The following is a 22874-nucleotide window of genomic DNA, read 5'->3' on the forward strand; positions in this document are numbered from 1 at the left end:
AGCTCCAAAAATGTGGATTTGTGTATTTTCCACTTATAACAGATCCACTGAAGATAAAAAGGGATTAAAAAGATTCTGGTTATTTTTTAGGAACGATTTCTTGTCCTCAGTAGATTTGCAGGGTTGGAATTTTTTAAGCAGCATCAGTAAATGAATTTTTCATTACGAAGAGATTTGATGTCTTAAGTCAGACTGTTGAAAACCAATTCCAAATCTACTTCTTTATTTTTTGAACCACAAGCCTTTTTTTTTCCAGGTCATTGAATATTAAAATATTTCCAGATCATAACCTACATTTAAAAAAAAAAAAAATAAAATCTAAAGAGCCATTCAAAGCTTTATTTTCCAGTTCTTTTTGAAGCTCCCAGTGTAAATCCCACCACTCCAATGATTCATAGTCCCTGCAGATGTCTGGGGCATTTATCACGTATATAAAATGTTCTAATAAAAATCATTTAGCTCTCCATTTCTGAGATAGGAACAACTTCAAAATCTGAAATAGCATTTCCTAAATACACTGATTTATTTTTTTTTTAATAGGTATGACTATGACTCCAGGAATGACTTCATGAAGTTGTTCCAACGTTACCTGCAATATTACATTTTGGCTTATACTTTTCCTGCTTTTGGAGCAGATGGATCTGGTCCTTTTTCCAAGATCCTGCTGTGGGAGTGGAGTGGGGAAGGAGGAAATCAGGGAATTTCAGTCATTCTTACCATCTCTCACTGTGTAAATATTTTGACCTGCTCAGTAATGTCAAGGGAAGCAGCAGAGCCACAGGAAATAGCTGACATAAATGAACTTTTTAAGCACTGCCCTCCATCCAAGTGATCCCATCCTGAAAAGCTGTGGACACCAGGAAGGCTGAATATCCATCAATCCAGCCAGCTTTACACCTCAATACATGGATTTTACTGGTGTGCTCCGTGGGTTTAATGATCACTGGCATTAACAAGGCAACAAATTTCAACCTTAAACATATTCTGTTTGGTATTTTGTAGGATGTTTTATATATAAATATATATACACGTACATATATATATATAATTTCTAATGCTACAGGAGCAAAACTGTTTTTAAATGAAGAAATGAAGCTTCTAAAGTTGCTGTCAGATCTGTAATTCTCATTTTTAACACGAGAACTAAGTCACCAGGTAGAAAGAACATGAGAAAAGGCCCCTGACCCCCCGAATTTGCTGTAATTATGCCCCAAACTGAACACACATGCTAGAGAAGAGTTAATGATATAGATATTTATTGTCCTGATGGCTCCCTGGGGAGCAATTTGCCACTACAGCCCCATTACATCAGACACAATAAAAATGTCTGTGTTGACCAGTAAAAGCCAGGTCTGGTTCTCTTCAAACTCCATCACTGGTGGGATGGGAATCATTCCTGCTTTTCCCTCCATCCCAGCAAAGCTTCTCCTTCAGTAACTATTTACAGCCAACGTCAGCAAAGAAACTTGCAGCAGAAATTCAGGATTTGAAGGTAATAAATTATCACTGGGAGCTGATAAAGCACCTGGCACCAGCTACTGGTAATTTTTATTTTAATTAATTGTAATGTTGGGTTTGTTTCTTTAGGAGTTGAATAATAAACCAGATTTTATCCTGTCAAATAACTCCGAAAAGGCTCTTCTTCAGGAATTTAAAATCCCTGAAAAACCCAGTCCAAGCTGATGGGAAGGTGAACCAGGATCTGCTGAAGGTGCCCCAAAACCCCACAACAATTATTTTCCCCAAAAAGCAAGGAACACAAGAAAAAAGGGAGAAAATGGGCCCATAAAAGTCCCAAATAAGGAAGGTTTTGCTGCAACAAAAAGCTGCAGAACCACAGGAAACCCACAGAGACAGTGAGGTCAATCTGTGCTCGGGGCTGACTCACACACCACTGGAGGGACAGGGAACTGCCTCAAACCCATCTGAATTGCACACCAAGTTGAAAAATGGCAATAATGAACCAGAAGTAAAAATAATAAAACATAATGTAGGAATAAAAGTGCAGGGTGTTGTTGTTCTGACCCTTTTTTAAAGAAATTTTTATACACTCTTTGTTTTTTATGGTTAATAAGTGCAATTCTTATATATATAAATATATATATAAATTATTATATATATAAAATTATATATATAAATACAAATTACTATATATTATTCAAAGTAATAAATATAATAATGTTCCTAATATATAAGATTAATATATGTATTAATAATATAGTAATAAATTAGTAATAATATTTATTTACTATATAATAAAATATAATCAAATAATAAAATATAATACAGTAATAAAAGTGCAGGTTAATTTTTATATATATATATAATAATTTTATATATATAACATATATATAAAATTATATATATATCATATATATATTATATATACTTACATATATCATATATAAAAATAAAAATTATTATAAATTTTTCAAAGTAATAAATATTAATATAATGTTTCTAATACATAACCTTAATATATATAATAATAATATAGCAATAAATATATATTTATTATAAATAAAATATAATAATAAAATAATAAAATATAATATAGGAATAGAAGTGCAGGATATTGTTGTTCTACTCCCTTTTTAAAGAAATTTTTATACACTCTTTGGGTTTTATGGTTAATAATTGCAATTTTTATATATATATATAAATTATTATATATATAAAATTATACACATATAAAAAATTATTATAAATTTTTCAAAGTAGTAAATATAATGTTTCTAATACATAACATTAATATATGTAATAATAATATAGTAATAAATTAGTAATAAATATACATTTATTATATATAAAATATAATAATAAAATAATAAAATAAAATCTAGCAATAAAAGTGCAGGATATTGTTGTTCTACCCCCTTTTTAAAGAAATTTTTATACACTCCTTGGTTTTTACGGTTAATAATTGCAATTCTTATATATATAAATTATTATATATATAAAATTATATATATAAATACAAATTACTATATATTATTCAAAGTAATAAATATAATAATGTTCCTAATATATAAGATTAATATATGTATTAATAATATAGTAATAAATTAGTAATAATATTTATTTATTATTTAATAAAATATAATCTAATAATAAAATATAATACAGTAATAAAAGTGCAAGATATTGTTGTTCTACCTCCTTTTTAAAGAAATTTTTATACACTCCTTCTTTTTTGTGGTTAATAACTGCACTTTTTAATATATATAAAAGTAATTATATATATATAAAATTGTATGTATAAATACAAATTATTATATATTAATTTTTCAAAGTAATAAACATAAATATAATGTTTCTAATAATTAACATTATTATATGTATTAATAATGAACTAATAAATTAGTAATAAATATACATTTATTATATAATAAAAGATAATAATAAAATAAAATCTAGTAACAAAAGTGCAGGATATTGTTGTTCTACCCCCTTTCAAAAGAAATTTTTATACACTCCTTGTTTTTTATGGTTAATCATTGCAATTTTTATATATAGAAATTATATATATATAAAATTACATATATAAACACAAATTATCATATATAATTTTTTCAAAGTAATAAATATTAATATAATAATGTTTCTAGTACATAACATTAATATATGTAATAATAATATAGTAATAAATTAGTAATAAATATATATTTATTATATAATAAAATATAATAAGCAAATAATAAAATATAATATAGTAATAAAAGTGCAGGATGTTGTTGTTGTTCTACCCCCTTTTTAAAGAAATTTTTATACACTTCTTACTTTTTATGGTTAATCATTGCAATTTTTTATATATATATAAATTATTATATATAAAATTATATATAAATACAAAATATTATATATTAATTTTTCAAAGTAATAAAAATTAATATAATAGTTTCTGATACATAACATTAATATATGTATTAATAATGTAGTAATAAATATACATTTATTATATAATAAAATATAATAATAAAATAAAATCTAGTAATAAAAGTGTAGGATATTGTTGTTCTACCCCCTTTTAAAAGAAATTTTTATACACTCCTTGTTTTTTATGGTTAATAACTGCATTTTTTTATATATATATAAGTTATTATATATATATATAAAATTATATATATAAATATAAATTATTATATGTAAATTTTTCAAAGTAATAAATATAAGTATAATAATGTTTCTAATACATAACATTAATATATGTATTAATGATATGTAATTATAAATTATAATATGAATTATTTTATATATAAAATTGTATATAAATACAAATTATTATATATAAAATTTTCAAAGTAATAAATATAAATATAATAATGTTTCTAATATACAACATTAATGTATGTATTAATAATACAGTAATAAATCAGTAATAAATATATATTTATTTCTCTTTGGTCTAAGGCTGGAGATTGCAGATTGCAACTTCCATCATCTGCTGTCTCCTTTCTGAGCACTGGCATCACTGAGCTATAAACTGAAATAAATGTGCCCTTTTGTGGGTGAGGCCAACAATTTCAACTGCATTTTACACTCACTGTACAGATTTCTACTTAAATATGTCCAAAACTGGGGCTGTGGAAAAGGCAGAAAAATATTAGAAAAAAATCTTAGATAAAATCAGAAAAAAATCAGATTTTTTTTTTCTGCTCCATATGTGAGCCTTAGAAGGGATGCTTGTGAAAAATTTAATGTCCAGAAAAGCAAAATATTATTGATATTAATACTATTTTAAAAATCCTCCTGCTCAGCTGCGGGCAGGAGGAAGGTGCTGGAATTCCCAACTAGTTTTTCCTGATGGAAACCCCCCCCCCTTGTGCACTGCTATCCCGAGGGATATTTTCCTGTGTTTTATCCCTAAGGTTGGACAGTTCCTCACCTGGTTTGGAGCTCTTACTCACCCCAGTTTTGTCACAGAGCCGTAAAGTGTTGAAGGATCCCACAGCAAACAATTCCCCGTCCACGGCCCAGGCGATGGATGTGATGGGATATTCCTGGAGCTGGGAGCTGTACAGGACACGCCCGTAACTGTCCCAAACCTGCCCCCAAAAAAAAGCTGAAAGATCCACCTCAACGAGCACAATTTGGGTGCAAGAATTTATTTTATTTATTCCATTTTCCCCTCACCTTCCCAGGAGGGGCAGGAATAATTCTGCAGGTTATGTCAGCGTAACCAGAAAAACCTCGTGTATTATATTCACTTTTTTCCTAATTGTTCCTAATCAATATTGGTTTGTTTAATGCAATCAACTTTGCTTTGCTGCCATGGCAAATGTTCCATTATCCTGTACAAAATATTCCCTGTAAAATAACCACAAAGTTTATCCCATTTGCATACATTTCCCAAGATTATGAGGAAATTTCCAAGCCGGATTATTTTTTTTTTAAATCAGCAGAATACCAGGAATCAATCCACAAAATCATTTGATTTTAACACTCTAATATATGTGGGGTTTATTTTTTTAAATCTATTTGGGTTTTTTTTTAATTTGTTTGGTTTGGTTTTTTGTTTAATTGTGAGTTTTTTTGGTCTTAACTTGTGTGTTTTCTCACAGCCATCACACACTTTGCTGACAGAACCAACACAGGATACACTTAAAATTAAGTTCCTACTTAAGGGAAGAGATACAATATGTGCTTTTTATTTTGGATACAGAAGATACCAATCAAAAAAATTACCAAGGGGTTCACTAATGTTCCTGTAATAGAAACAGCAGCTTTATCTCCTCTAATTTCAGATGTCATTACTTGAAATATGATATATACAGGAAAAGGTAATCACTTCTATTTTTCTACATATTTTCCTTTCAGAGTTTGTTTCACTTGCATTTTACCCATTTTTATTCTGCTGTATTTAAAAATAAATATTGTGATTTAATGATGCTACACAAAGTGAGATGTATTTATAAATAGGAGACTTCCCATTTAATTTGGAGCTTCCAGGCACTATTAAAATTTTAAAAATTCAGTCTAATAAGTTCCCTGGTCATTTAGTTACAAGTTAACCAGAACTCACCTTATATTTACAATCTTCACCTGCAGAAAGAATCAGATCATTAACTGAATTCCAGTCAGTTTTTAAAATCAGTCCATCGTGGGCTTTCCACTGAAATGGAAACAAAATAAATTAAACACAGTCTGACTTCTTTACTGAATATTTATCATTCATTGATCTTGATGATCTTGGAGGTTTTATCCAATCTCAGTGATTCTGTGATTCAGCAGAAAAATAAATTACATAAAGCCTGAACGAGGCAGAATCAAAGCAGGAAAATCTGCACTAAAAACACGTTTTTAAGTGCAAATTAAAACAGCTGTTTTTCATAACAAATTAAAAGGGAAAGGCATCTGTACCCTTATTTATGAAAATAAATCACATTAATTAGTCACCTTATTGATCATACCTGCAAAACTTTAGCATTTGGTTGCAGAGGTTTAATAATCAGCTGCTTCCCTGAGGTGTAAAGAACTTTTTCAGAGTCAGGTCCCCAGGCCACGGAGTACACGGGGCTTCCTGTGGGCATGGAAAACATTCCCAGTGACTTTTCCTGTCCTTTTAATGCTGTATTACATATGTGTGTGTGTATATATATAAAAATATATATAAAATTAAATATACTGTATTATATATATGTGTATTTCTATTTATTTATACACATATTTATATACATAAAATACCACAGCTTCCAAATATTCAAACTCTAAATTGAGACCTGCTGCTGTTGCTCCTGAATACTTCTGTATTTCATGTATTTTCTTTTAGAAAGGCATTTATATTACTTAGAACCACAGGATTATGTAAGATTTGTTTAACTGTCAACCCTTACAGGAGACAGCTCACAGAAACACACAACATATATTAAGTAAATCTGACCCTGGCTCTTTTCCTCCTGTTGCAAATGACATAAATTCTGTCACCAGCTGTAAAAGGAATTCTAAATAAACTCATTTTTTTTTTGTCCTGCTTTAATGCTGATTTAACAATCAGAAGAACTTTTCTATTTAAACCAAATGTTTCCCTTTTTTATGATGGCTGACTACTTAACCACAATTTCCAGGGCTTAACAGCAGGAGCTGAGTTAACTCATTTCCTTCTGCACTTAACAAGAACTTGGTTGGGAGAACACTGCCAACACTCTGGGAAGGAAAATTCAGTGGAACAGACACACTGCAGGCAGTTGTGTTGGTGATAAACAGCTGCAGGAAGGAATATTCGGGGAGAAAAGAAGGGAGAAAGGCAGAAAAGTTGGGATTTGAAGGAGGAACATCCAGATTCTTCCCATCCCACACGAGCCACAGCAGATATTTGGGTAATTCCAAGTCTGGGTGAGACTTCTGACTGTCACAGGAGTAAAACATTAATCCATGGGCAGGGACATCTTCCACCAGCCCAGGTTGCTCCAAGCCCTGTCCAGCCTGGCCTTGGACACTTCCAGGGATGGGGAGTCCACAACCTCTCTGAGAAACCTCTTCTGGTGCCTTCAAGTCCTGAGGAAAGATGGTCTTAAGAAGAGCAGATGACAAGTTCAGTTTGAGAGCAAGGTGGCAGGAATCACCTCAAGAACTGGGAATCCATTTGAGGGAGATGTTTGTGCTGGTAGAGCTGCCCTTCCTTTCACATGGGGGCTTCCTTACTTCACACATCCTGCTCTTCAGAGTTCTCTGGCTCTCTCCAAAGGAACACAGACACCAGGAAGGAATCCTTCCCTGGGAGGGTGGGGAGGCCCTGGCACAGGTTGCCCAGAGAAACTGTGGCTGCCCCATCCCTGGAAGTGTCCGAGTCCAGGCTGGATGAGGCTTGGAGCAACCTGGGCTGGTGGAAGGTGTCCCTGCCCATGGATTAATGTTTTACTCCTGTGACAATCAGAAGTCTCACTTAGACTTGGAATTACCCAAATATCTGCTGTGGCTCGTGTGGGATGGGAAGAATCCGGATGTTCCTCCTTCAAATCCCAACTTTTCTGCCTTTCTCCCTTCTTTTCTCCCCAAATATTCCTTCCTGCAGCTGTTTATCACCAACACAACTGCCTGCAGCGGGTCTGTTCCATCATTCCTGTTGGAATGAGATGATCTTTAAGGTCCTTTCCAACCCAAAACATTCTGGGATTCCACGATAATCTTGTGGGTTACCAAGATCCATGAAAAAGAGTTACCTCATCCAACTATATCAGTGCATTGTCTCAGCTGGAAACCCAAATACAGCAGTTCAGCGTAAGAAGGAGGAACAAAAGGAATATTAGGAGAATTTAAGGATGAAGAAGTGGCTCCAGGAACAAACACAGCCATAAGAGCAACACTAGAGCAGGGGAGGCCAGGGGGTCCCACCAAGCTGGATGTACAGCTGGAATGCTCCATGGAAGGACTGAAAAAGCTAAAGAAGGGGAAAATGTATGTCCATGGTTTTGTAGTGAATAAAATCCAAAGAGAGAACAGGCATGTGGAGCACCATCCAAAGAGAAGAGCCTGAAAATACATTTCTAATACAAAGAGTTAAAGGAATATGTGCAATAGGAATGATAAAGGCAGTGAAAAATGAGCTCAAACATGTTATACCTCCCTTAAAAAATGTCATTTCTGCAGAATCCTACTCTTATCCCACAAAGGAGTCCGTGGGATTCTCGTTCTGTAAATTCAATTTAAAGGGTTTTGGAGCCTCATGGGAGCTTATCTTAAAAACACAAATACAAGATGACAGTTATTCCATGGGGACTCAACTGCACTTTTGTACTGCACCAGAAACTCAGAAATCAGTGAAAATTCCTACTTCAAGCTAGGATATAACTCCTCCTTTATAATCTCTATTGAATCTCAAATAAGCTCAATTAAGCACAAGACCCTTGAAAACGTATCAGCTGAAAACCAGTGAAGATTGTGTGCTTCAGTTTGTATTTTTTTCTCAAAAATTCAAAGTTCAGTTGGCTTATCTTTGTACACTGTAAGCGTGAAAAACATCACATCTGCTTGTGAACTTCCTTAAAAGAACTGAAATACACTTTACATTCACTCCTGTGGTTAAAATGCCTTCCACAGGTTGAAAGAATTTAGATAATTTGTTTCAGAAAGAGAGATAAGGGGTTGACATTTAACCCAAGCCCAGGTGCATGTGGTTTCTTCAAAAATGTCAGCAGGTCACATGGGCTCCATGTATGAAGTCTGAAAAACAAAATTTAGCTCAAGTGCCTTCACTGAAATAGCAGAAAATCCTTGGGGTGGAACTGAGGCTGCTGTCTAAAATTACTGCAATAAAACTTTTCATTTGGAGAATTCTTTGTTAAAATAAGATTTTCTAAGACCTTACTAAAATGGCAGTTCAGCTGTAATGTACACTTAATTTTAATTAAGTTTCTCTAGGCCTGAAGACACTTCACCAAACCAGCACTGCCAGATTCAGGGTCTGTTATTTAAATGTATTTTAGACCAACCCAAATTAAAAAGTTCTGATGGAACTTGAAGGAAATGATCTTACCTTGCTGAGCTAAAGTGGATCTCAGCATTCCACTTTTAGACCAAATTTTCACTTGGCCATCTTCACCCACTGAAAATGAGCAGAGAAATCATCAAATTCAATGCAACAATTAAATCTAACAAACTTCCTACCTAGGAAACACTTGAGTTAAAATTAATCCAGGTCTTCTTACAGGTAATACCTTTTATTTAGTCCTCCAAACATGCAAACAGAAAATATATTAAGGGAAAAGTATTTAGGATGGTGATTTTGTTACTGTGAACAAGTCTCTTCTGTGATTAAGAGCACAGATTTCCTGGTGTGCTCTCATATTTAAAATGTACAGCTCTGGCCCTGCAATTTAAGCCTCCCAGATCCAATTAATGAGGAAAAAGGTGCTCCTAGAAACTTAATGGAATTCTTCCATTCAAAGGTAATTTCCTTACCACGTTTCAGGTTTTGGGATCTGCCCAGTGTAGCTTTTAAGCGTTTAAAAAAATGCAAAATAAATGGTAATTTTAAAATCTCGTTTGTGCACACTTGATGCTGTTGAAATGCAGCCATTAAAGTATTTTAAGGGATGCAGTATCAATGATTTGCTCTTCTTCAAAGTCTAGTTGTGGCATAAGAGCAGTTGATGATCTCAAAGTGGAAATAGTGATGAATTCCCACACTCCTAAGAAGTGTCATCCAGTCTCAAAAAAAAAAAACCAAACCAACCAAACAACAAAATAAAGGGTTCAAAAGGCAATTTTGAAAAGGCAGTTTTGACTTTTCCTTTGGAGAGTTTCCTGAGGCATATCTGTCTTTAAAAAGAACAATATTTCTCTCCCTGTGGGATTTCAGAGGAACAAGCCAGACAGAGTTCCTTGAAGCAGCATTTTTCGAGTCAGACTTGAGTCTGGAAATGAGCAGCTCCAAAATTATCTTCAGTACTTGTGGACTGAGTTGGAATTTGTCCAGAGGAATCAGCTGTCCCAGATCAACAGGAGGCTGCAGAGAATCCTGACACCGACAGAAATCCAGCAAGGAGCTGCTCACGGGGAATTTCATCAGTTCCCCTGAACACCAAGGGACAAGTTTTTGACAAAAAATGCCAAAAAGCAACTAATTACCAAAAAAGATTTAGGACAAAAAGGGTGTAGAGATGGAAACATTGGGAGATCACTCCCAATGCTGCAGGTGATAATTACACCACTCCTGATAATTAAGGAAGAAAAAGGAATATTCAAGATGCTTTGAAACTTTGTTGGCTGGAAAAACTCCCAAATGTGCAGGGATAGAAATGGACCAACTCAGCAGCCTTTTTTTGGAAAAAGGTAGAGGAAAATAAACCAAATATTCTCCTTTATGAAGTTCAGAACAGCCACAAAACCATCCAAGCACTCTGATTTTAAAAACATTTACGTTCAAGTAAATAGGATGACATCTAATAAATAGGACCACTGAAAAAAGAGGAGTGTTTTTAGCAGATCTTCTATTAATTAAAATAGACAATGTTAATCTAAAATAGAATTAATCAGTGCAAAATTAACTTCTATTAAACAAGATGATAACATCAGTGATAATTAAGACCAAAAAAAGTAACTTCATTTATATTGTTGATTTTGTGTTTCCATTTTCCCCCTTCTCACAGAATTTCAAGCAGTGTGTGAACACTGAAGAGACTCAGTTTTATTCATTTAAATTCAATGCAACTACAATTTAAACTATGAAATACTGTATTAAAAAACCAGAAGGCTTGATTTTCAAAGAGTTCTTCTGCTGTTTTAGGTTTCAAACCACTTCATTAATGTACAAATGCTCACCTGTAACCAGTGCTGTCCCTTCATAATTCCACCTTCCTGCAAGCACAGCTCCACAATGTGCTTCCACACTTTTCTCCACTCTTCCTAACTTGGAAATCAAGTGGAACTTCCCTAAAAATATAAAAAGAATACACAATTTATATAAATTTATACATGTGTGCATGATTTTATATATATAAAATAATATACACAAAATTATTAAATATAGAATTAAATTGTATATGCTAAATTAATATATCAGATTATTGATTAAATTATATAATATTGCTGTAATGATGTTACCTTCTGTTAAAAACAGCCAAAACAAGAAACCAGCAAGAAGAAAAAGAAGAAAACATAAAATTGTTCCCAGCTCTGATCACCCCAAACAAACGAGCTCTTGCAGAACCTGCAAACCAGCCCCAGTGTTGTATTTATACCCCTTCTTTATCTGTAAGTTTTGTTTTACCTATTTCTTTTTCTTATGTCCCTCAAAAGTTTGCAAATCCCTCTGGGGACACAAGTGTCTGATGTCCTTGCAGTGTCTGGGAGCTCCACGTGCAGCCCAGAGGGTCCTTGGGTTGGTTTTGGTGGTATTTTTGGGTTTTTTAAGATCCAAAAACCATCTGAATCTACTCAATCCCAAAATACTGGAAAAGCTGGAACAATCCAACCACGGGTGAGGGAAGTATTCCTGCCTTCTGGAGCTGTGATGGAAACTCAGAGCAGCCAAAAACAAAGCTATTAATGATTTCAACAGAAGCAGGAGGAAGTGTCTCTTTCCAAATGAGGGATGTTGCTGAAATCCAGGAAGACCAAATTTAAATTAGACCAAAGAGCAGACAAAGAGGGCTTGGGAATATGTGGCAGAACAAATGCATGGCTTAAACCAGCCCAGGGATTCCAATTAACTACTTTAAAATCCAATTATTTTAATATTATTTGATTTAACCTGCCAGCCAGCGAAGCACTACGAGGATGTTCCAAAGCGCCCAGAACTTAGAGACAAAACAGAACATCCCCAAAATAACAAATAAAGCCAAACTAAATCCAAGGAAAAGCATTCTGGTGGATCTGTCACTAAATAAACAAACACCAGGGCTCTCCACAGGATCAGTCAAATCGATACAGTCACACTTTGCTTTTTACTTTTAAGCACCTGAACAAAAAGGCACCAACATCCAACCAAATCTGTGGCAGAGCAAGGTTTCCAAGGAAAGGATTTTTGACACTGATGGGAAGAGTACGGTTTGGATAAATCAGTTTATTTGATATATTTAAAATATCATAGAATTACAGGATGGTTTGGGTTGGAAGGGACCTTAATCTCATCTCATTCCACTATCCAAGGGCACCTTCCACTATCCCAGGTTGCTCCAAGTCCTGTCCAACCTGGCTTTGGACACTTCCAGGGTGTTAATTTAAAGCATTCCATTACTGTATAATTATAAATTACATCTTATCTAATTAATGTACCACCTGCAGATCATCTCTCAGGTCTGAAAATCTCATTTTCCATGTACAAGTAATAACTGGATTCAGAGGAATTCAATGGTGTTTCCTCCAACTAAATTGCAAAAATGGCCTTAAATTAACGCATTAAAAATAAGGTTTATTTTCTGTTTATTTCCTTATTATTGTTTATTGTTGCATCTGTAGCCAAGACCTTTTTCATTGCACAATAATTAAACCTCTTATCACATGAATGTTCTCATGCCATCACCTACAGTGCTCAGCAGTAAGTGGTGAGCTCTTCCCACCCATTAACATTTTTAAGGATATAAAGAATTCCATGGCATTTTATATATTGAACCAACAGCTTCCACTGACCGAGGCAGAACCCCTGGGAAATTGAAATTAAATTTAAGCAACACCTCAACACAAAGAAACTAAATTCAGATGGAAGAAGAGGAAGCTGGCAAGGACCTGAAGGTTTTGGCGAGGCCAAATTATCAGGAGTCTGGGATAAAATCCTCTTAAGACAGGGAAACATCCAACTCCTTTACCAGTTTTTTGCATCTTTTCCCACTCCACAAGCCCCTGCTTCTTTCACAAGGCACCTTTCAAAGAGGGAAACAGCAAACTGCAGCCTTGCAGGGAAGAATATGTTACATATAAAAGCAGGCACTGAGAATTCATCTGGAAAAAATGTGATCACCACTTAAAACTGTATCACAACCCTCCTGCAGAACAGGGCCAGATCGAGTTTTCATGGACAGCATCTTTACTTCTGCAGCCTCTTTACTTTTCCAACACCTGAATTCATAAGTGATGACAGTGAAATGACTTTTTTTCACTGCCTTCACACGTGGAGGTTCCTCCAAAAGCCACGTTTGTTCCCACGGATTTCTGTTCTTCAACTTAACTCTGAGGGAACAGAGATTTTCAAATCACAGCTGACTGCCTTAAACACAGGAAAGGGAAAATTTTAGGCACATGCCTGCAGTAGGTAGGAGTGATTTAATCTTACTTTACAGCTCAGATTTGTAAAGTACTGCTCTTTTATTTTTATTAAGTACTGAAGGTAGAATTGTCCTCGATCTGAAAGTGACTCTCTAGTTTTGGAGGAATTGCAAGTGGGAGATTCACACCCCATTCAATTATGGAACATAAAACATGTATGTTTTCTTCATTTCGTTTCTTAGACTCTTAAATGCTGACCCAATGTAAAACTATCCAAAAAAAGTGAAAAAATAGGTCTAATCACTTATGATTTGTGCTTAATTTGCCATTTAAAGCTGAGCATATTCTTTGTTTTTGTAAAAAAACCAGCAACGAGATCAATGTAAGTAGGAAGTAAAAGAACAATGTCCCCCAAGAGAAGCATCTCAGAAGAAAACCCAAGAGGATTAAATTTACATTTGCTCTAATTTCACAAACATCTGGAGTTCAACCAGGAATTAATGCAACCCTGTAAAGACATTAGACTCCTTTTCCATTGGATTCAGGGAGTTTCCAGGAATCCTCAGCACCGAGAGGAATTAGCTGTTGCAGGAAAACTGCAGGAATAAGCTGTTGCAGGAAAACTCATGCAGGAAGAAAAATGTGGCTGTGTGCAAAATCCATTTTTTGATTTTGAGGAGCAGGGAAAACACCCCTGCCAAGGAACCCTCAAACCTTCCTGCTCCCAAAATACCGTCCCGTGTATTTGAGTGACATAAACACAAAGTGGTGTGAAAAGATAAATATTTTCAGCTGACTTACCATCAGAACTCGTCAGAACAAAGCTCTCAGCGTGGGATTGCTTCTTCCCACCGATGCTCCTGGGAAACCAGTGGAGATCTATGGGATAAATCTCATCTGGAAGTCTGACCACCCGAGTTGTCTCGCTTGTTAAAGGGTTCCATTTCATGATCTGGTGATCATCACTGCAGGAGTAGAGCTCATCAGCTGTTGTCCATCCCACACAGCTCACCAGTTCCTTATGTTCAGTTCAATTAAGGAATAGGAACATTTTAAGTAGCAAAAATAAGCTTAAAAAATATCCAAGCTACGCAAAACTGAAGGAACGATACAGGAAGATGATTTTCATGAGGTTACATGGAATGTTTTACATTAACACTATGAGTCTTCTTTCTTTTTTTGCTCTTTTGTGGTAAGAAAAGAGCTGAGAGAAATTCACCCAAAAATAAAGCAAACTCTCATGTAAAAATACAATTACTATGATGATGGAAAGTTATTGAAACACAGCTGAAATGTTGGGCTACACCTTTAGAAGGGTCTGAGTGCACAATGCAAGTGCAAAACAGCCAACTGTCATTCAAAAGTGTTGCTCTATTATCACATAAATTATAAATTGCTATACATCCAATATATTAATAGGAAACTTCCAGTTTTGTTTACATCTGCTACATGCAGGTAGATAAATCACTGCTCTCATTTGCTGTCTGGGAAAGCTTTTAATTTATCACTACAAATAAGAAGGAAAACTCAAAAACTTCCTAGCAAGATACTGAGAGCTTCTGAAGAGAAGTTATTACTCAAAAAATATTCAGTATCTCTTAAAACATTGTGCTTAAAGGCTGCACTGAAGGACAAGGGGAAGAAAAGAAAAAGAAACTAAAAGCCACCTGCATTTTACTGTAACTTCTATGATAAGGAAATATTTTCTGGAAAAGAGTCTATTCAGAATGAACATGGTGTTCTGTGTTTTTTTCTGTCATAAAGGATATGTTTTGGTTCCTTTAAAAGTGAAGTCTTCAGTCTCATCTCAGTTGTTCAGGTGGAGCATTAAAAACCATATGTTAGAACTGCAATACAAGAAAATAAATACATATATATGTTAGCAGCATAATATACATGCATATATAAGCAGCCAAAATTAAAATGGAAGATGTTAATATTAAAACAAGTTTTGAAGTAATATTACATTGGTACTGTGGGAAAACAAGCACGAAACCAGACCTTTTTCGTACAGTACCCAACTGTAAAATTATTATCTTGCTTAGTATAAGCAGAGTGGACAATTTAAAGAAAAAGTGATACTGGGAACAGAGAATCCTTGGATTGTTAAGGTTGGAAAAGACCTTTACGATCACCAAGTCTGAAACACTGAAGGTTGAAACACTGAAGTTCCCTTGTGCTGACACACAGCCAGAAGGGTGGACAGAAGGGAAAATAACATTTTTCCTTCCAAAGACAAGCCCAGAACTTTACTGTAATTTTTGAATACGGTTTAATCGCTCTGTACGTGCCCCCAGGGGGCTGAACGCCCACAGGTACATCCATCACCACCCATGCCATGGATCGCTCCGTACAGCTCCCGAGGGATCCAGCAGCGGCTCCGCTGGAGGTTTAGGAGAGATGGGGCAATAACCGGGAGTTATTCCGGCCGGGGGACGCCAAACTCCGGGACACCGCCTCCTCCCTCCGGAGCTGCTGGGAGAGGAGGAGATCGGGATCAGCGACGAGGGAGGAGAGGGAGCAAGAGCGGGATAGAGGAGCGCAGGGAATGCCAGAGAGCAGGGTAGGGGGAGAGCACGGGGAAGGAAACCAGTGGGCAGGACGGGGGCAGCGCAGGGAAGGAATGCCAGAGACCAGGATAGGGGGGCGCCGGGAATGCCAGAGAGCAGGAGGGGGGGGAATGCAGGGAATGCCAAAGAGCAGGATGGGGAGAGTGCAGGGAAGCAATGCCAGAGAGCAGGATGGGGGGGAATGCAGGGAATGCCAGAGAGCAGGATGGAGAGAGTGCAGGGAAGCAATGCCAGAGAGCAGGATAGGGGGAATGCAAAGAAGGAAAACCAGCGGGCAGAACGAGGAAGCGCAGGGGAGGAATTCCAGAGAGCAGGATGGGGGGGGGCAGCGCTGGGAAGGAATTCCAGAGAGCAGGATGGGGGAGGGAGCGCTGGGGAGGAATTCCAGAGAGCAGGATGGGGGAGGGAGCGCAGGGAAGGAATTCCAGAGAGCAGGATGGGGGGGAGCGCAGGGAAGGAATTCCAGAGAGCAGGATAGGGGGGGAGCGCAGGGAAGTAATTCCAGAGAGCAGGATGGGGGAGAGCGCAGGGAAGCCAAACCAGCGGGGCAGGACGGAGGGGCACCAAGAAGGAAACACCAACCCCTCGGGGCAGCATCGGCCCTCACAGCCCGCTCTCCGCCCGCGCCAACACCCCGTTCCAGCTTCCCAAGCGGCAGATTTTCCAGCACCCCCGGGCAGTGCCGGGCTCGCGGTTCCCCCGCCCTCACTCACCTCCCTGTGCCCGGAGCTCTCCCGCCCTCGGGGGGTCCCGGCGCCCGCCCCCTCGCCCCTCTCGGGCTGACTCAGTCCTGCCGCTGGCAGGGGCCGGCGGCCGCCTTTACCTGCGCGGGCAGCGGGGGGACAGCGCAGAGCGGCGGCCGGACGCCGCTCCCGCCGCATCCCAGGATAATCCCGCCTCTCTCTCCCGTCTCCCGTGGCCTCAGCAGCGGCGGGACCCGCTCCCCCCGCGCCCAAGCGCCGCCGTCTCTATGGCGACTTCTCGCGAGACTCCATCTTCTTCTTCTTCCTCCTCCTCCTCGCCCTCCGCCACCTCACGAACAGGCCCCCCCCCCCCCCCCCCCCCGGAGGTGCCACGGCGCCGCCCGCTAATTAGTAAAACCCGCTTCAAAACAGCCGCGCGCCCGCCGTTTTTATTGATTTTTTTTAAAAAAATTTTTTTTTTTTTTTTTTTTTTTTTTACTTTTAGAAGTTCTTTTACAGTTGGTTTTGTTTTTTTTTTTTTTAACCACTTTTAAACCGGCGCGCGTCGCCCGGCAACCGAGCGCCGCCCACTGACCTACTTCTAAAATTAAAGCTAAACCCTCTCCGCGCGGGGAAGGGCCGCGGGGGGTCGCGTCCCCCTCGCCCCCTAAATGCCTCCCTTCGCCCTGGTTTTGCCCCCGGGCGGCCGCTCCCGGCGGGTCCCGGCGCTCCCTCCCCTGCCCGCGGTAACGAACACAAGATGGCGGGCGGGGCGGCGGTGCCGTTCAAACCCCGGGCCCGGCCCCTCCCGTCCCAGCCTGCCCCGCGCTTTTCTAACGAATTTCGGTTCGAGTTCGCCGTTTCGGCGCCATTTTCGAGTGTGGAAGCGGCCGAGCTTCCACAGCAGTCGCGGCCGCCCGCGCCGCCGCCGCCTCGCCGGGGCTGGGAGCCGCCGGGACGAGCAGGTACGAGCTCGGCGGGAGGAGGCGGCGGCGGTTCGCCCTCAGGGCGGCGGGGTCGGGGGGGCTTCGCCCGCGGGGGGAGAGCGGCAGAGGAGGTGCCCTCAGGGGGGCTGGGGGTGCTGAGGGGAAGGTGCTGAGGGGGAGACAGGGATTGTTGAGGGCAAAGGCAGGGGGTGGTGAGGGGAAGATGCTGAGGGGAAGGGTACGGGGTGCTGAGGAAGTTGCTGAGGGGGAGATACGAGACGCTGAGGGGGAAGACAGGGCTGCTGGAGGGGAAAACAGAGGTGCCGAGGGGGAATATGGGGTGCTGAGGAGACGGTGCGGAGAGGGACGATAGGGGTGGTGAGGGGAAAGTGCTGAGGCAGAAAGGGTGAGGGTGCTGAGGGGAAGGGCAGGGAGTGCTGAGGGGGCGGCGGGTTCTGCCCCGCGCCGCCTTTTTCCACTTCCCCCTCGCCCTGAGGGAGAAGCGGCGGCAGCGCCTCTCCCACGGCCCCGCTGAGGGTCACACCGACGGGTCCGGGCTCGGCGGGGCCATCCCGGCTGCTGTCGGGTTTGGGGCGGGGGGTCACACGGGGGCTGAGCCGCCCGAGGGTCCCGCTGTGCCCTTGGGGACCCTCGGAGACCCGCCGAGGACGGGAACGCGTTCGAGTAGCGGAGAGACCCGATTTTAATCTGATTAGAGCAGAGACCCTTCTGCAACCAGCTCTGCTTTGATGCTTGAAGGATGAGAGAGAAACCCTAAGAAAACCCTTAACGACTGGCCATTTACTTAAAAGAGTTGGACTCGACGGTCCTTGTGGGTCCCTTCCAACTCGGAATATTCTGCGACTTGGAAAGAGCGTGACAAGGGCGCAGTCGGGCTCCTCGGGCTTAAAAAAAAAAGCCCCGAGTTTGTCCCTGACAGGGGTTGTCGCAATCAGATCTAATCGGCTGTTAATAAGGAAGCTTTTCTGTCCGTCTCTGGCTCTTGTTTTTCGCCGTCCCCGTAAGAAAAACGGCGCTTGGCAGGAGCCCGTGGAGAGATGCTTTTACCAAACACCTTCGAGCTGGCTCGGGGGAGGGGCTGGGCACGAATTTGTTAAATTTGTTAGAGAGAGTCTATGTGGCAGCTGATTTATCGCGATGTAAAAGCTGAGGTCAAGTAGTTCGGCTTGTTCATTCTGTTGAAGTATCTGAGGAGGGGGGGAAGGGTTGGGAAGGTAAATAGGTCTATATTGCACAATTCTGTTGGAGTGGAGCAGTTCGGGAAAAAAAAAATAATAAATAAATGTGGTGCTTTGAGAGGCTGTAATTGTCTGAGACAGCCATTGCGGAACACTTCTGAACGGGGGCATAGACTCAAATTGCCCGAAAATGAGTTGTGTCTCTCATTTCCCCCCCTCCCCCATTGTCCCAAATGAAGGACTCTCATGAGAGTGTGGGTTGGGGGTAGGTCTGCAAACGTCAAATGATTGGCACCAATTGTAAGATGACTTTCTAACCACGTCAGTTTTTTATCTTGTGAGAAGTAAACTTTCTCATGTCTGTTTTTCTGCGAACTCACTTCGCCACTTGCTGCGATTTCAGCTCTTTGGGGAGAGTTTCGCTCCTGCCCTCGTCTTTTCTTCTCCTCGGGTGCTTTCTATTTCTCCGTTTTGGGAGCTGTGCTGAAGTGCCAGCTGATGGCTTTTGTAATGCTCGTTCTAGCTCAGTTGACTTTAATATCACAACTAAATGAAGGTATTTCGTTTTGCTTTCTCTGGGAAACGTTGAATGCTGGCAGGAGTGGTCGTGCCGTGTTTTGTGAGATGAGTGTGTCGATTTAAATTGTTTAAGAGTCAAGTCTTTGCTATAATTGCGCAGGTCTTTTGTTTATCGGTGTATCTATGTGTGAATATTTTGCACGGATTATTGAAAGTAAAACGAGTGTCGGGTCTGAAATGTAAAGAGTTCTTCCAGGAGAGCACAAACGCGTGGCTACTTAGTTTGTTATTCGAATGTGTCTTTAACTCTTTTGCCCCCAGCATCACGGTGACTTTCTCTGAGCCAAGTCACAGCACAGGACATGTCCCTGCGAGTTTTCAACAGGTAGATTCTGGCTGTTTTTACAGATCAGGTTTATCCCATTGATTTTGGGGGGTAATGTGTCTGAAAGTATATCCTTATGAAGCTAATCTTGATAACTTGTTTCAAATGTGGATTTTTTTGTCTTCTAAATACCTCTAGTCCTTAGTTTCTGAGTGAGTCAAACGGCCGGGCAGACATGTAGGTAAATTCCTTAGGGGGTTGTAGTTCAGTGCTTAGATCACGGGGTTTTCTTGTTTGTGTCAGCAAAGGAGATAGATCCCTTCGGTAGCTTGAGTGCTCGGAAGGGGAACGGCCAAGAGGGATCATGGCAAGCAAGAGCACCAAACCCTCCACAGCAGCCCGTCGGAAGGGCAGGGAGCCCTTGGAGGAGCCCTCCAGTGACATGGAAGTGGAAAACGAAGGCAACAAGCAGCTTGACAAAGGTCCTCCTCAAGGTAGGTCTGGCTGTCGGTGCTGATGTGAGGAGATGGCAGAGCCTTTTAGCAGCAACCGAATTTACCCACTGTTCCCTTTTACAAAGCAATGCTGAAAGCCTTGTTTAAACTGCTTTTAAAATTGTAAAAAGGGCTTGCAAAGAGTTAAAGGGTTTGGCCCAGTGCAAGTGCAAAAGCAATTTGTAGACTTTCTCCTAATAAAGCCTATTTCATATTCCTGATCTGGAACATTGTGCTTAAGATTGTGGTACAACAGCAGGATTTTTCAAATTTATAGGCAGCCAATGGTATGGGATTTCTTGGAATGGAATAAATGTCAAGTTTATTTACTTAACTCTTAAAATGATTTGACTTTCTTTTTCATGAAGCAGTGTATTTTCTTGAGTTCCTCGAGTTGAGTTTTTGCAGCAAATATCTGGCCAAACAGCAGCTGTGTGACATTTTAGGTAGCCAGATGTGCAGTTATTAAAGGAAGGTACTTGACAAATAGATTGATATCTTTAAATCAGTGGCAAAAACTGCTGCCTCTTTGAAGAAGGAGTTGCCGGTGCCTGTTGAAAAGCTGCCTTGCTGATATCCAGGGGGCCAGTTTGTTTTCGTAACAAACTTCCTGTCTTTGCAGAGCAGTTGTGCTGTCATTACAGCTTTCAGAGCCTCGTGCAGAGCTCCCCAAATCTTGCACAGGGACTCGTGAGCACGCCTGAAATGTGGCTTTGCACTTATTAATTAGAAAGACTTGGCCTGTTTCGGATTTGCAGCCTTATTGTGCTGGTTGGAGCTGCTGTAATTGCAGAGTGCCTGTTAAAGTGTGTTGGAATAAGAATTACATAATGAAGGAACAAACCCCCCGGTGCATCGATGGGACATCTTAAGTATCTCTTAAAAAAGATTCAGTTGGTGGAAAGAAGGATTTTAATTCCCCTTAGCTCATGTTAATAATTACGGGCCAAAGTGGAGGTTTGGTTCCTACAGAGGTGATGTTTGCTTTTTCGGTTGAACATTTGAAAAGGTGTCAAGTCATTGAGAGCTTACAGTTGGTTGTTGTTTGTTTGTTTTTTTTTTTCCCTTTCTGTTTAATTCGGATGGTTTTTAGCAGTGTCAGATGAGGTGGTGGATACTCGAAGTTTAGAAGAGATTTTGGGTAGCATCCCTCCTCCCCCACCTCCAGCAATGACCAATGAACCCGGTGCTCCTCGGCTCATGATAACTCACATTGTAAACCAGAACTTCAAATCCTATGCAGGGGAGAAAACTCTGGGACCTTTTCATAAGGTATCTTTCTTTTCCCTTAAGTATTTTTAAAATGAAGGTAAGGCTTTGCTGTTGTGTTAGTATTCCTTGCTGTATTTTCATGTGAGCTGACCTCAAAAGAACTGAAAGAAATTTAAGTTTTAGAAATACTTCTGTGGCAATAATTTAAATTTTCATTATTGGACAGTAGAGAAAACAGTTAAGTGCAACTTTCTGGTCCTGTACAATTTTAATTTGTCAGCACAGCCTAAAAAAGCACACTTTTCTCTTGATTTCGTTTGCTGGAGAACTTTTAGGGCCGTGTTTGAAGAATGAGAATATTTTTTAGTGCCCACAAGAGACTTACGTGGCTAATCATGAAACTTTCCTTGCAAACATGCTGGCAAAGTGCAGCTCAGATGCAGAAAGCTGAGCTCAGCTGAGGTGTGGGGGTTTTTATGAAGTTGTGCTGCTTTACCTTTGGCAGCAAACCCCGAGCTCTCAGCCAGTCAGCAGCTGCACGGACCTGGAAGAATTGTGTTTGAAACATTCCCAATGCACTGGGTGATGTGCACTGGGCAGGAGCTCTTTCCCTTTGAATATCACTTTTGGTTTTTCTCCCTTTCCCTCGTGCAGCGTTTCTCGTGCATTATCGGGCCAAATGGCAGCGGGAAATCCAATGTCATTGATTCCCTGCTTTTTGTCTTTGGCTACCGAGCCCAAAAAATCCGCTCCAAAAAGCTCTCGGTGCTGATCCATAACTCTGACGAGCACACGGACATCCCCAGCTGCACTGTGGAAGTTCACTTCCAAAAGATCATTGACAAGGTAGGTGTGTTGGAAGGCACAAAACTGCAGCCTTTTTCCCCCCCCCCCCCCCCCCAAGGCTTTGAAAACTTTGAATATTTGCTTATTTTAGTTGGAGCTGGGGAAAACTTCAGAGCATGATTAGTTTACCTTTGGGATGTAAACCATCAGTGCTAATTAACTTTAAAAAATCCTCTATTGAGTGGTGCAGCTCTTAAATTATTAGTAGGGATTCTTTTTTTATTTTCTGCAGGACTAATGTGTGGTAAATATCTGTTTTAAATCTATTTAGGAATATGTAATAACCATTTTAACAAGAAGTCGTTTTAGACTTGTCATCTCATTTACCTCAAGTAAATAAAACTTATTTCTGCAATTAAAAGGAGCCCTAAAATTTTATAAATCTATGTTTAGACATGCTATATATATTCTTAAATTTATAATATGAGCATATGTGTTAAGAAATAAAACATTTTTAAA

General features: G+C 39.5%; 2 protein-coding genes across 6 annotated transcripts in view; one reads left to right on the forward strand and one right to left on the reverse strand.

Moving 5' to 3' along the window:
• Positions 1–17260, reverse strand: part of IFT80 (intraflagellar transport 80) — a 31773-nt gene extending 14513 nt beyond the window's left edge. The window contains exons 1-8 of one of the 3 annotated variants that reach the window (XM_032698314.1): positions 17035–17260; positions 15411–15488; positions 14443–14664; positions 11260–11370; positions 9473–9541; positions 6411–6520; positions 6023–6112; positions 4908–5045 (exon numbers count right to left, since the gene is read on the reverse strand). In XM_032698314.1, coding sequence (XP_032554205.1) covers positions 4908–5045; positions 6023–6112; positions 6411–6520; positions 9473–9541; positions 11260–11370; positions 14443–14664; positions 15411–15447 — 777 coding nt within the window. In that variant the 5' untranslated portion in view covers positions 15448–15488; positions 17035–17260. Of the gene's footprint in view, positions 1–4907; positions 5046–6022; positions 6113–6410; positions 6521–9472; positions 9542–11259; positions 11371–14442; positions 14665–15410; positions 15489–16793; positions 16849–16924 lie in introns of those variants that run through there. The other 2 variants (XM_032698313.1, XM_032698315.1) reach the window with 2 other exon arrangements.
• Positions 17261–17727: 467 nt separating this feature from the next.
• SMC4 (structural maintenance of chromosomes 4) overlaps positions 17728–22874 on the forward strand; it is a 30128-nt gene continuing 24981 nt past the window's right edge. The window contains exons 1-4 of one of the 3 annotated variants that reach the window (XM_032698310.1): positions 17728–17859; positions 20167–20357; positions 21451–21629; positions 22224–22415. In XM_032698310.1, the coding sequence (XP_032554201.1) occupies positions 20228–20357; positions 21451–21629; positions 22224–22415 (501 nt within the window). In that variant the 5' untranslated portion in view covers positions 17728–17859; positions 20167–20227. The remainder of the gene's footprint in view (positions 17860–20166; positions 20358–21450; positions 21630–22223; positions 22416–22874) is intronic. The other 2 variants (XM_032698312.1, XM_032698311.1) reach the window with 2 other exon arrangements.

This window comes from Chiroxiphia lanceolata, chromosome 10 (assembly GCF_009829145.1).
Source record: "Chiroxiphia lanceolata isolate bChiLan1 chromosome 10, bChiLan1.pri, whole genome shotgun sequence".
Lineage (NCBI taxonomy): Eukaryota > Metazoa > Chordata > Aves > Passeriformes > Pipridae > Chiroxiphia > Chiroxiphia lanceolata.